The sequence below is a fragment of the Adiantum capillus-veneris genome, chromosome 5 (assembly GCF_014529385.1).
Source record: "Adiantum capillus-veneris isolate H3 chromosome 5, ASM1452938v2, whole genome shotgun sequence".
NCBI lineage: Eukaryota > Viridiplantae > Streptophyta > Polypodiopsida > Polypodiales > Pteridaceae > Adiantum > Adiantum capillus-veneris.
In genome coordinates, this window is record NC_140935.1 from 101,038,357 (window position 1) to 101,052,689 (window position 14,333).

The following is a 14,333-nucleotide window of genomic DNA, read 5'->3' on the forward strand; positions in this document are numbered from 1 at the left end:
CCCACAAATGCTAGACTACATTGATCTTGCTTACCCCCAATCTACTCTCGAAAGGCTCGGCGAAGAGCATCAACATTCAAGTGACCAAAACTATAATGCCAAAGATTACATATGGGGGAGCGTCCAACCAAGGAAAGAGCTCAGAGCTTGTAGCATCCTTGATCCACCAGTCCCTCTTTGGCCTCCTTGCCTTTGTGAAGGCGAAATTGAGAAGGGGTGTACAAGGAATTTTTCCAAATGAAAGACTATTTTAGGAATTTTTTGATAATGTCCCAAAAATGAGGGATATTGTAGAAATACTCGCAAATTTTAGGGGGCATTTTGGTAACTTTCCCTTGATTAGAGTGTTGAGAGCAAATACACTATGGCAACGTATGAACTATACCGGTGTTAAAATACACTCACAAGCAAAACATGCATTTTGATCAAAGGCAATGACAAAAGGATGGTATGAATCTTTGCCTTCAAGGTACATGAAGAGTAATGAGCAATTTTTCTTCATAGCTATAATCAAATTCAAGGTATATACGAGATACCAAATAGGAGATACCAAGATCCATGAGGAGACCATCCCTTTCGATTTGGTCCATATCTTATGTACTTTCCAAGTGATCAATCGATCAATATATCGAACCTTCTTTACTCCATAACGTTCCCTAAGCATGTAGGAACCTTTCGAACTAGTTCTATGTGTTACTTGAGCAATAAATTACTTTATCACTAACATATATGAACTGCTAATTGTCATTTTGCGAAAAGCAATCAACTAATTATTCCTTAAAAACTGCTAGTCTGCCAAAACATGCGATTCAAAACCAAATGCAAATGCTTCAAGGAATTTCCCTTGCCTTTATGATAAATGATTTGAGCTTGCTATAGAAACACATCTTCATTGTTTCTTTAGCTCAAAATGCCCCACCAATACATCAGCAATAAACCAAGCTGCAAAGGTACCACTTAGAACGTGTACTATGTAGGGCACTTCTATTGAATTTCTGTAACCTGGCCAGCGTCTAACAGTAGAGACATGATATTAGCACACTGCCAAATCAAATCATTATGAATCAATAAGCATCATTCATGTCTAATGTACCTTGGTCCTTGTGTGCCATAGCCTCCTACATAAAATCACATCATTAACCCCTCCAAAATGCATATCTATTGTATTGTTCCATATGTGCTATAGCCTCCTAATCAAACAACATAAATAATCCTTTCCAAATACATATCGATGTCCACACCTTGAAACCTTATTTGCCAAGAGGCATATTGTAGTCCTATTAATTTTTCCAATGGAGTACCCAAGTGTGATTGAAGGTACTTGCCATTGAGCTTTTCCATAGATAAAGAAGAAACATGACTTACTGCAGGTCGTTAGAACGTCGTGAAGCTCTTCTCTGGACACTTCTAACTGAGATTGGCTCATCACCGAGATAGAACTGCTTGATTTGAACCCTTTTGACATAGGCAGGTTTTTGAAGGTTATCAATGAGAGGCTGAAGCAAACCAACAAGCCAGGTCTCTAGACCAAGTCTATAGACCTTCCAAAGCTTTCCAAGAACCATGTTGACCCACTCTACAGATTCCTTTGTCCTCAGGTCTCTTCGCAAAAACATGGCGATCCCAGTCGAAGACAGTTGAGGGCCTGAACCTTCCCACTGTGTATTCCCAGCATTTGTTGACTGCCCCTTTCTGGACGAGCGCCATATCCACTTATCAAGGATAACTCCGCAAATGAGCACCAATCCCAGTAAAGAAATAAGACCACCTGTAAAGGGTGGTACAGGAGCATTGGGTGGTGCATCCAAGCTTGACGAACTGCTCCCCAGATATTGCCCAAGACTTCGCTTCCATTTTGGTAAAAATAAACGACTGCTTTTCAGAGGATCTAAGTTAAAGTTGGTGGTTTTAAGCTCCTGCAAATCTTTCTTTGAATCTTCCTCCAAGATAGTTGAACTAGCTCGGAAGCTGGGTGTCCTCCTAGCCAGTTCAAAGAGATCCAAATTCAATGCTGAAACCGTATCCCTCCTTGCTGAATCTGCGCGGAACTTGTGCAAAAACCTCCTGCTCCTCCTGTGAGCCTGATGATTCAAGTATGTAGAGTGAAAGCATGAAACATCACCATTGGAAGTTAGATTCTGTGACTTCACGTTTAGCACTAAGCTTGCTGCATCACTGGTAGAAGGGGATACAACACCACCATATGCAGAGGCAACAGAAGAGGTTTCTAGCACAGCTGCACTTGCTGAGGAAGGAACTAGCAGCACAACCATTTACAAAAAGACCAGCAGAGAAACATGTATCTTCAAGTTGAGAAGCATGCCTGCACATAAAACCCAAATAACATCACCTTAGCACGGGTTGAAATGCATGATCCCTTTTTACACACATGACCAATGCGAAAACCCTAAAGCATCAATATCATGTGAGGGGTCACAAGTGAAAACATGTACAGTTGGTGAATCCCCTCCCCCAAGAATTCAGTATTGGTACATGGATTGACATCCTCTATCTTGATGAAAGGTTTGCCCCATTTTGACACTGTAAATTACACAAGGTTGAATAATGTTGATGCGGTAACCTTACCGTGCCATGATTGGAAAATTGCATGCACACAAAACTGCAAATTCTAACCTCATTCATATTTCAAAAACTTCTTATATATTGGAATATATTCCTTACACTCGCAAGATCAATGAATCTAAGCTATACTTTATTTTCCTTTGCATCTGTATTGTACTTTGGGTTCACAACTGTACATACGAGTAATCCCACAATGTTGAATATCCCTGAACATGCAAATGGCATAAGTAGGCATTACCATACGTTTACACTTGAGCAACCCCGTCCTTTAGGAAATCCTAATGTGAAAAAACCTCAATTGATAGTACAGATAAAGGCAGCAATTGATGCATCCAAGGCTCTGCTTTGAAAGCAACGATATGTGCACCAAAATCGGTCGAAACATAAAGAATTTTGAGCAGTTAACGTGAAGGAATTCTGCACTGAAAGTCCATGAAAAATCGAAACCACAAGAGAAGATAGAAAGAGCTTACCTTAACCGATAGCAGACAAATGGTTGTGGAGGCTGAAGATGACGCCCCGTCGGGCCGTCTGCGAGCTATTACGTTGAATTTGTGAAGAAATGCATCAATGCTTGTTTGCCAATGCGTTCACTTATCCACCAACAGCAAATCGCCTCTCTCTCTGCTATGCATAGCCACAATGGACCAACATCAAAACTTTGCATAAAACTTATAGAATTTGAAGCAAAAATCTGCCTATTTATTACATGATTCGTGTAGGCCTCCCAAATCAAAGCCTTTAGTGGTCTTTGGTGTTTAAAAGCTAGATGGAACCCTCAAGTCCAAGGGTGGAAGGCTCCCAAGTTTAGAATGAGCTGTTCTTTTTTTATTGACCAATCCTTACAGTACTTGCCTAAGTCATCCCATCAATTATTCTAAACCTCTTAGGACGTTGGCATACAAACGATGGTCAGTGGAGCCAACATGTGGAAAAAGGGAGTGATTTTTGAAGCCACAAATTTTCTTTCCATACACGCCTCCCTTGTAATGGAAGGTAATACTACCCACTTCATTAACACAAAGAAAGATGAAGAGTGGAACTAGGCTTGACAACACATCGTTCTTAATATCCTCCCATTTTTAATCAAGTATTAAGTCTTGTAATCAATATTAAGTTTATAATCAAGTCTCACTCTTTTATATATTGTGAGCGCCTTCTCTCACTCTCTTCTAGCTCAAGACGTGCTCATAACAGTTTGGCAAGACTCTCATCTCTTAATCTTGTCGAGCCTTCATGGAGTCAATGATGGAAGGTGTCATCACTAGCTTGCAAAGCATCCAACAACAACTTCAAGAGCTACATGAGAGTAATGCTTAACTTCAAGCATAACAACCCCAAGTCTTTGGTCTACTGGTGCAAGATTTGCAACGTCAAAACTAAGAGCTTCAAGAGACAAGCATACATCAAGCAAAAGCCCCAAGATCTAGCAATTTCCAACAACAACAGAAGAAAGATCCAAAGGTCAGTTTGCTTGAAAAATTTGATGAAACTACATCAAACTTTAGAGGCTTTCTCCAACAAGTGGGGCTCTTCATCCGAATGATGGAGCTTCTCAAGTGGGCCTTGTTGGCACACTCCTCTCATGTATGACTCTCTCTTGTTTTACTCCTTTACTTAAAAAGGAATCTCCCCTTCTCCATGACTTTGATGCTTTTTTATGGGAGTTTTCTACGACCTTTGGAGATATTGATAGAGTAAGGGTTGTTGAAACAAAGCTTAGAGATCTCCACCAAGGGTCAAGGCTTGCATCAGTCTATGCATCTGAATTGTGAAAATTCACATGTGATTTAACTTGGCATGAAGAACATTTCATTAGCCAATTTTGATGGGGATTAAAAGATGATATAAAAGATCTTTTATTGTGTCATAAAATCTAATATCTAACCAACCCAAATGATTTTCTCATATTAAAGTGATCACTTAATGTGGGAGAATAAACGGGAAGAAGGGTTAAGATATAGACATATGCTTATAGATCTATCTCAACACGGGGCCAATGGTAAAGGGGCCCAAATGAGAGATGGTCTATTAAAGAGCAAGTCTAACCGATGGAGTATAAGACCTTAGGGTTAGCTTCATTGAAGACCTCCAACAATGTGTGTAAAAGTCTTTTGACCTTATGTAAGCTAGGGATGAGCTTGAGGTGGGAACCTGACCAAGCTCGAGGTGTTGGTTCTGCTTGTCATGCTTGATGACTAAGGTGCTTGAGGTGCTTGATGATTGAGATGTTGGAGGTGCTTGACATGCTTGAGATGCTAGGGCTGTAGAACCCAGCCCAAGCTTAAAGTGCTTAAGGGCCAAGCTTGTGGTGGGAACTGGGCCTATGCATGAGGGGTTGAGGTGTCAAAAAGTCAAAAATCCAATCCCTACAAGGAGGGGGCGAGCCCTACAAGAGGGGGGATGAGAGAACACCCACACACTCACACAAGATCTACTTGGTACAAAGAAAGCATAAAGGACACTTGGCAAGTTCCTCCTCGTGTTGCCCTCATGGTGTGCCTGAAGCCTATTGGTTGGCCACCCAAGGGGTCCAATGATAATTTACGAGATTTAATTGATTGATTTTGCATTTATCAAGTCCTCTCTCTCAAAGGGGAAAGGGGGACACTTGTCCCAAGGCTACCCTTGTTGCTTTGTATGACTCCTGCTTATGATTGGCTAGGCCTAGAGGGGTCCAATGAGCTTCAAGCATGAGCTACAAGGGGGGTCGACCCAAGCAAGCTAGGGGGTTGCTTATGGGGTATACTCACCCACACACACTCACACACACTGTCATTATGCAATGTGCAAAGTGCCTCTCCTTCTCCAAGCAAGTAGAGGTTGAGAGCCTACACCAACACTCTTGGCTATGGAGTGCAAATCCAACCAAGAGCCATGCTTCAATGCTTAAGCTTGCCATCTTCTCCATCTTCATTACTATGCTATTATGTATGCTAGCAAGAAGAGTATGATAAGTGAGGAACTAATTCTTTCTCGTATGAAATGTTTCTTCTTCCTCTTCCCTACCCTCATTCCCTGCTAGCTCTAATCCACCTTCGAAGGTGTTTGAGATCTTGGGACTGAGGCTTAGGATAGTTAAATCTTTCTTCAAGTTTATGTTATGCTTGTGATGCATGAAGCTTTCCATCTTCATTGCATCACCTAGGTCACAAGGAACACAAAGATTCTATTGTAACAAGTCTCTCTTAATGGGACAAATCATAATACAAATGCCTATTGGAGGGGGGACCGGCTCCACATAAATCCGGTCCTCAACTATTGTCATGTTCTCTAAATTCTCTCTCTTGCAAAAGTATTGTTCATGCCAAGTTAACTAATTGCTATGATTATGTTTCTATCTTCAATTATCTTCACCCGCTATGCTCACAAAGTTATTTCTCAAAAGTACACTCATTAACTTCCCCTACTCTCAAGTTAAATAGGCCAATTCCATTACATATTGACTATGCCAAAGGTTCATGCATTAAGCGAGTTCATCCCTCAAGCAATAGAATGTGATAATCGGCTATTTGAGAGACGACAAGAGAAGCATGATGGGGCATCATTACAGTCTTGAATAGCGATGACACATGACAATCCTACAATCCAAGAGGGCCATGAACCAAGCATTGAGCCCATGCAAATTGATTCAACACAGGTTAAACCTCTCTCAGGTCAAGAGAAGCAAAGGTGATGCATCAATGGCATGTGTATATAGTATGGAGAGCTTGGACACATTGCCCAACATTGTTAAGAAGAGAAGGATGAAGGGTCATGGTGCAACAACCTTAACATTTTGGGAAACATATACGTCCAACCTCAATAGAGACCGAGGAGTTGGAAAAAATCCAAGTAAAAGAAGGTCTCTTTCTCCCCGCTGATCCCAATTCAAGTTGTATGCTACCAGTCAAGATCCATATGTTGGATAGAGAAATGGATTGTGAAGCATTACTGGATTTAGACACAACGACGTGCTTCATGGACAAAGAATTTGCAAAAGAACAAGGCATACCACTTGTGGAGAATTCTAGTCTAGTAACCACATAAGCAATTAATGGTCGTTCCCTCACTTTAGGGGATGTCAGGTACGAAACTCACCCCATAGAAGTAACAGTAAAGGATCATGTTTCAAGGATTGTGTTCAATATCATACAATGTCCAAGCAGTCCAATTTGTATTGGTCTACCATGGCTTGAGTTGCACAACCCTAGCATTGATTGGAGGGCTCGAAGGATTGAGCCAAGACAAGTTCAAAAGAAGAAAGGGAAGCATACATACATTGGAGCCAAGATCTTCATGCATGCAGCAAAAAGGAATCCAACTTTCTTGATATTCACAATGCCGATTGACACATTTAAAAAAAAAAGCATAGAAGCATTGCCACCTCAATATCAAGATTGAAAGGATGTTTTTGTGAAGAAAAATGCAGATCCACGTTGATGAGAGATGTGAGACTAGGGTGTCCAAAACCTCTCTCACCTCCCAACCACTTGCCCTTATATAGGCAACCCTCAAACTCAGTTCAGACTAGCCCCTAGCCTCTGGCCCTTGGCTTGGCATTACTCCCCCTTGGAGAAGTGTTTTTGTCTTTGAAAACAAAAGTGGAAAAATCTCTTCTTAAGAACACTAATGTATTTCCAAGTGGCACCTTCCTCAAGTCTATCTTTCCACTTAACTAATGCTCGTCGATGCACATGATGACACGTATGAAGATCATGATAGTCAAGAATGCACTCAAGTTCGTGCTGTTGGGTTGGAGGTTCAATGAAAATCAACCAAAATCTACTGGCCAATAACATTGTCATACATATGCAAGCGCTTATATAAAGGACGTACATGAATTACCTCATGAATGGGAGAGTGCACTGGTAAGAGAGTTTGTTGGCCATATCTCCAACTCGCTTCATTGTTTTAAAAGGCCCACGATATCTTAGAGATAATTTAGGTGTTGGTCCAGCCTTCAAAATTATTGAATGCTCTGGAACACGTAAAAATACCTCTTTCCCCTCCGTGAATTTACTCTTTGTTGTTTCTCATCAGCAAGTTTCAGCATATCCATGTGGTCTTGGAGAAAATCCTTGACCTGCTAAAGTTTCTCAGTTGCCAACCCCACCATAATCGTTACTCTATGGTGAAAACCATACATGAGCATGAAAGGACTAAAACCAGTCGTCACATGTTTGACAATATAGGGAGATAATCTTCCCAATCAAATTTATTTTTGCTAACATATGCTCTTAGCATATCGTGTACTTTTTTGTTTTTCAATACGATGTACAATTCAACAAGGTCGATTCTCTGTGAATGCTCAACAAGGTCGACCTTTTTTTGCTATGACACTTGTAAGTTGACAAGAGTATTTGTTAGCTATCAGCGCAAGAACTCCATCAGTACTCATGTGAAGCAAGGTTTCAATTTCGGCATGTGGCATCATGGTTTCCAAAGTTTGGAATATGCTATTAGCATACGAACTTAGGGAAACTTGCCAAGGTGTCCTGCAGGTTATTATGTGCCAAGAGAGCCTATATGGTATATATAACAGCTCTCACACTAGTAGAAGAAATGACTATGAGCTAGATTCCAGCATGGACATCAGAATCATGCTAAATTCACTCTCAAAGAGAGATATTCCCTCGGAATTTCAAGAGACAACTGGCCACAACACGGTGAGAAGGTCAGATAATATAAAGTTTTTCTTGTTTTTCTATGTTTTCTCCTTTAATTTTGAAAGGATTACTTGTCAAACAGAGCAACGTGCTTTGACAGAATTCACAAGAAGCAACGCTTCTAACCCATGCTTAGGTATTTCCCACTGACTTGGGATCAAGGGCATTGGCATACAGGTTCGGGGATTTGGCAATATAGGGATATAAGCTTACATTTTATGTTTGGAAACGTCAAATTGTGATGTATCCATGCCAATCTTGATTGTGCACAACTCTTATGGTTTCGGCTCCCTTTGTTGAGACCGTCACTCTAGCCAAGGGCTTATCATTTTTTCTTATGCGTTTGTATTTAATTCCACCTCATCATTTTTTACGCTTCCGCTATAACACCAACCACTCTGTCAAGGATACAATCAAATATTGAATGTTTAAAACCATTAAATCGAACGAACTTCATTCAAGGGCGAAGCACCAAAAGTAAGTCAATCTGATACAATCAAATCACTACCAAGGTTAGGTGGATCAAGCTGTGACTTATGTTTTTTGTTGCATCTCTATGAGAGAGCATTTCACAAGCACACTATTGTATGCTTATAGGATAAGCTACAACACATACATCGTTTTCACAGAAGCATACGCACGGGACATACAACACATTAGAAGAAGTGATTTTCCTTAGTCCAGCATGAAGTCGCGGAGCGGAGCGTGGGTCGACTCTCTCTCTCACACACACACACAGTGAGCTTACACAGTACAGTACGCAGAGAGATGTTAGAAGGGTTATCTCCCAAAATCCTTAGTATTCACAAAGAATATGTTAGTATATACAAAGAGTTAGAGGTAAGTGAGTTAGGTGGGCGGCCGGCCATATCCGCATAAGAGGCCACTTGGGCTTTAATCCCAACAACCTCCCACTTAAAGTCCAATGTGGCACTTTAAGTAACTGTAAATCTATGAACATAAATGTACAAAGATTTACATGACTGCCATCTATCCAATGCCCAATAACTCACGACAATGCACAAAGCCCTCTCCTGGAAGTCCCTTTGTGAGTAGATCAGCAGGATTGTCCTTGGTGTGGATCTTCAGCAGCTGTATCTGCTTGTCTTCAAGTACTTCCCTAATGAAGTGATATTTGACATCAATATGCTTAGTCTTCGAATGGAACACTGGATTCTTTGCCAATTGTATAGCACTTTGACTATCACAATATAACTCTGGCATATCTGCATTGATTCCCAAGTCTGCAACCAATCTACCAAGCCAAATAGCTTCTTTGCATGCCTCATTTGCTGCAACATACTCAGCTTCTGTAGTAGACTGCGTAACACAATCTTGTAATCGAGATCGCCATGATATGGCACCTCCAGCCAATGTAAAGACATAGCCTGATGTAGATCTCCTCTTATCCAAGTCTCCTGCATAATCTGAGTCAGTGTATCCTCTGACACTCAAATCCTGACTACCATAGCATATGCGCATACTCTTTGTATGTTTTAAGTATCTCATGATACCTTTCACTGCCTCCCAATGTTTCTTGCCGGGATTTGACATATATCTGCTAACCACTCCCACTGCAAATGCAATATCCGGACGTGTAGCAATCATTGCATACATCAAACTACCCACTGCAGACGCATATGGAATCTTATCCATTTCAGCCTTTTCTTCCTCAGACACAGGACAATCTTGTTTGCTAAGTTTCACATATGGTGGCAATGGAACACTCAATGCCTTTCCCTTCTCCATATTGAAACGTTGCAAAACCTTGTCAATATACTCTGTTTGAGATAACCAAATCAACTTCTTTGATCTGTCTCTCTCAATGCGCATACCAAGTATATGACTTGCCTCACCCATGTCTTTCATGTCAAACGATTTTGCCATCTTTGACTTCAAAGCTGAAATTTCTTCCAAGTGTTTGCCAGCAATCAACATGTGATCCACATACAAAATAAGGATCAGCCAACTGCCATCCTTAGCCTTCTTTGTATATAGACAGTGATCGAACTCACTACGTTTGTAGCCTTGAGAAAGCATAAACTGGTGGAACTTATGGTACCATGCCCTCGGTGATTGTTTTAAGCCATAAAGACTCTTTAACAACTGGCATACCAAATGTTCCATGCCTTTCTCAACAAACCCTTCTGGCTGCTGCATGTAAATTTCCACATCTAAATCACCATGCAAGAACGCTGTCTTGACATCCATTTGGTGCAACACCAAATCCAATATAGCAACCAATGCAAGAAAGCATCTCAATGTAGTCATCTTGACCACTGGAGAGAAGACTTCATCAAAGTCAATGCCTTGTTCTTGCTTAAAGCCCTTGGCAACAAGCCTTGCTTTGTACTTTGGCTGACTATCATGAGCGGTGATCTTATACCTGTAAACCCATTTACAAGGTAGAGCCTTTTTGCCCTGTGGTAATTTAACCAACTTCCATGTCTGGTTTTTATGCAGAGCTGTCATCTCTGACTGCATGGCCAACTGCCATTTTTTCGAGTCAACCACTTGTAATGCTTCCTTGTAACAAGATGGTTCTCCGCAATCTGTGAGCATGACATAATTTAGAGATGGCACATAACGATCAGGTGGTTTGGAGACACGCTCAGAACGTCTCACCACAACTGATTCTGCCTCTCTAGCCACTATAGGCTGTTCCTGAGCCTGACCATGCTGTCTTGATGTGCTAGCACTGGGTCCATCTTCCCTGAAGACAACTCTTATGATCTCCTCTGTCTTCTCTGGCTTAGCGTGAAACTTGGCTTCATTGAAATGCACATCATTGCTACGAATAAGCTTTCTGGACTCAGGATCCCAAAGCCGGTAACCCATCTCGCCCGATTCTCCGTAGCCAAGAAATATACACTTCTTGCTCTTTGGTTCTAACTTATTTCTGAACTCCTTAGGAATATGGCTATAAGCTTCACAACCAAAGACTCTGAGATGCTTATACGAAGGTGCCTTGCCTGTCCATAGCATCTCGGCCACTGCACTCTTATCCAGAACCCTACTAGGAGACCTGTTGATCAAATGGACTGCTGTAGCCACTGCTTCCGCCCAAAATCCATCAGGCAACTCAGCATTTGACAACATGCTTCTGACCTTCTCTTGTATGGTCCTATTCATACGTTCTGCAACCCCATTCTGTGAAGGATTATATGGTGCAGTAAGTTCCCGCTTAATCCCTTTTTCTTGACAAAAGTCTTGAAAAGCTTTGGAAACGTACTCTCCACCATTGTCAGTTCTCAAGCACTTCAGCTTCTGACCACTCTGATTCTCCACCAGCTGCAAGAATGTCTTAAAGACCTTGAGCACCTCATCCTTGTGCTTCAAGAAGTAAACCCATACTTTGCGAGAATAGTCATCTATGAATGTACAAAAGTACGCTGCTCCCCCTAGTGACAAACTAGGCATTGGTCCGCATAGGTCACTGTGTACAAGAGCTAACCGTTCGTCCCTACGATTCCTCTTTGATCTGTGCGGTTCCTGTGTTTGCTTACCATAAACACAATGCTCACAAAACTCGAAATCTTGAAATGAAAAGCCAGGCAAATAACCATAATGAGAAAGTATTTCCATTCCTCTTTTTGACATATGTCCCAACCTACGATGCCACAGTGACACACTTGGCTGCTCAATCACATTAATTACATGGTTTTTAACCTCTGAAACATGTAAAGTGTACAGAGTTCCTGACTTGCTGCCATGTGCTACAGTCATCGAACCTTTGGAGATCTTCCAAGCGCTGTTCCCAAAAACTGTCACATAACCCGCATCATCCAACTTCCCTGTACTAATCAAGCTCTTTCGGATTGCTGGAACATGTCTGACATTCTTGAGCCATAAAGAAGAGCCATTCTGAAACTTCAACTGCACATCTCCCACTCCAAGTATGTCACAAACCTGCTCATTGCCAAGTCTGACATAGTCTTTAGTAGCCACATATGATGTAAACCACTCTTTGTGCGGAGAAACATGTAAAGATGCCCCTGAGTCGATAATCCAATCACTCATAGCATGTCCATCCTCTGCAGTCAAGAAAACAGAATCAAGATTGCTTGTAAGGAAGATGTCACCAGCTGCTATACCAGAATCACTGTCTGAACCAGATCCTGTGACATTCACCTCTTCAATCTTCACTGAACTCTTCTTTTCATCTTGCTCAGAACTCTTTGTTTTGCCTTTTTCTTGTTTCCACTTCGTACAGTCTCGCTTCATGTGACCCTTCTTGCCACAATGGTAGCATTCTATGTCATCCTTTGACTTCGAATCACGAGACTTACTTCGGTTTTGTGCCTTCTTACCCTTCTTCTCTTTAAACTGTTGTCTCCCTCGAACGACCAAAGCACTATTGCCTTTGCCTTTGTCAATGTTCTTCCTGTTCACTTCCTCTGTGAGCAAGCTGCCTTCTACATTGGCACTCGTAAGACCTTCTGGCGCGACAGAATTACTTAACGCTGTACGAAAAGTATCCCAACTGTCTGGCAAAGTGATTAAGAGAAACATAGCCTTCACTGAATCTGGAAAGACTATCTCCTGTGCTGTTAACTGGCTGAAAATTGAGTGAAATTCATTCAGATGATTTGACATGGCTGTCCCTTCCTTCATCTTCAAATCCACCAATTTCTTGAGCCAGTAAATCTGAGAAGCAGCACTTTGTTTCTCGTACATATCACATAGCTTTTGCCATACGCCATACGCTGTAGTCTCTTCTGCTACATTGAAGTAAACATTTTCTGCCAGTGTCAGCATGATTGTGGAACAAGCTAACTCGTCAAGCTCTTCCCACTCATCTTGAGCCATAAATTCTGGTCTCTCCCCTTTGAGCTTCAATGGCTTCACTTGTTTTTTCTGCACCAAAACCTGCCAAATCTGCTTCTTCCAGAATGGAAAGTTTGTGCCATCCAGCTTCTTTATGTTGTAAAGAGTCTCACTTTGAGAAGATGCCATATCTGCCAAACTGTTTACTCCTGAGAAAAATTCGGCAGAGTTTCCCCTGTAAACTGGCCTCTGTACACAGTAAACAAGCTGTAATCAACAAGCTGAACACCTCTCCTCAGGAACTGTCAGTATTTTGAAAATTTTTGACAGAGTCTCCCCTGTAAACTGAGCTCTGGGAACCAAAAGATAGCTCAAAAAAAAATCATAAATAGCTGACCAGTGACAAATCCTGTAAGCATACACTGTCTCCTCTCTGGGCGATGACAGAACCTGTATCTGTCTCAAGACTGAACTCTGAACAATGCCTCAACGGCCTGACGCATAAGATGCAATCCAGTGTCTACACAAAGTCATACATCCTAAGGGATAAAAGTCGCCGAAGAGGATGCGTGTAGAGGGGAACTCCAGCAACCTAATCCACCTCACACTGGGTAACCCAGCCCCCAGTGCTTGGCTTCAAAAAACCTCACACACGACCCTCTCAGATGGCTCAGCAAACTGCCCAGAACTAGCATACATCCTATAATAGACCAATCACTGTCCTATGACCGCTGTGGCGGTCTGTCTGCTAGCGTGACTCACAACTAGCAGACCCACAATCATAGTACATCAATCTGCAATACATGCCAGTGGTGTCAAGCCGTCGTATGGCCACACCTCCCCTGGAACCTGGCAAGCACAAGAAGTAGCAATGCAGACTGCAATATATATATCTGATGATATATATGTGTACCTGGTCTATAGATGATGCTCTGAAGACGAATAAGTGATGTATGTCGATGTCGATATTGATGTCGACCACCTCCTGCTTGCCAATCTACACAAGACGGATTTCTTTGCGGCTGAAATCTATCTTCTGCTGTAGTGCTCAGAACGAAATTCTGAGGGCATAAACGGCTTCGAAAGGGGGGTAAAACCGCAGGTCACCTGCTGGAAACGCTCCCGGAACGCCGAGTGTGAATTTTCGAACTCCGGATCCAGAATCTGCCGGAAAAGTGCGCGCGCGCGATTGCGCAAATCCGCACTGAACCAAGGCACCAAGGCTCTGATACCAATTGAAGTCGCGGAGCGGAGCGTGGGTCGACTCTCTCTCTCACACACACACACAGTGAGCTTACACAGTACAGTACGCAGAGAGATGTTAGAAGGGTTATC

At 42.0% G+C, this 14,333-nt stretch overlaps 1 protein-coding gene across 1 annotated transcript in view; it reads right to left on the reverse strand.

Annotated features, from left to right (window-relative positions):
• The window catches only part of LOC147457826 (uncharacterized), a 60,198-nt gene extending 56,958 nt beyond the window's left edge, over window positions 1–3,240 (reverse strand). The window contains exons 1-2 of the mRNA XM_086512614.1: window positions 3,057–3,240; window positions 1,366–2,323 (exon numbers count right to left, since the gene is read on the reverse strand). Of these exons, the coding sequence (XP_086368740.1) occupies window positions 1,366–2,273 (908 nt within the window). The 5' untranslated portion in view covers window positions 2,274–2,323; window positions 3,057–3,240. The remainder of the gene's footprint in view (window positions 1–1,365; window positions 2,324–3,056) is intronic.
• Between the last annotated feature and the right edge of the window lie 11,093 nt (window positions 3,241–14,333).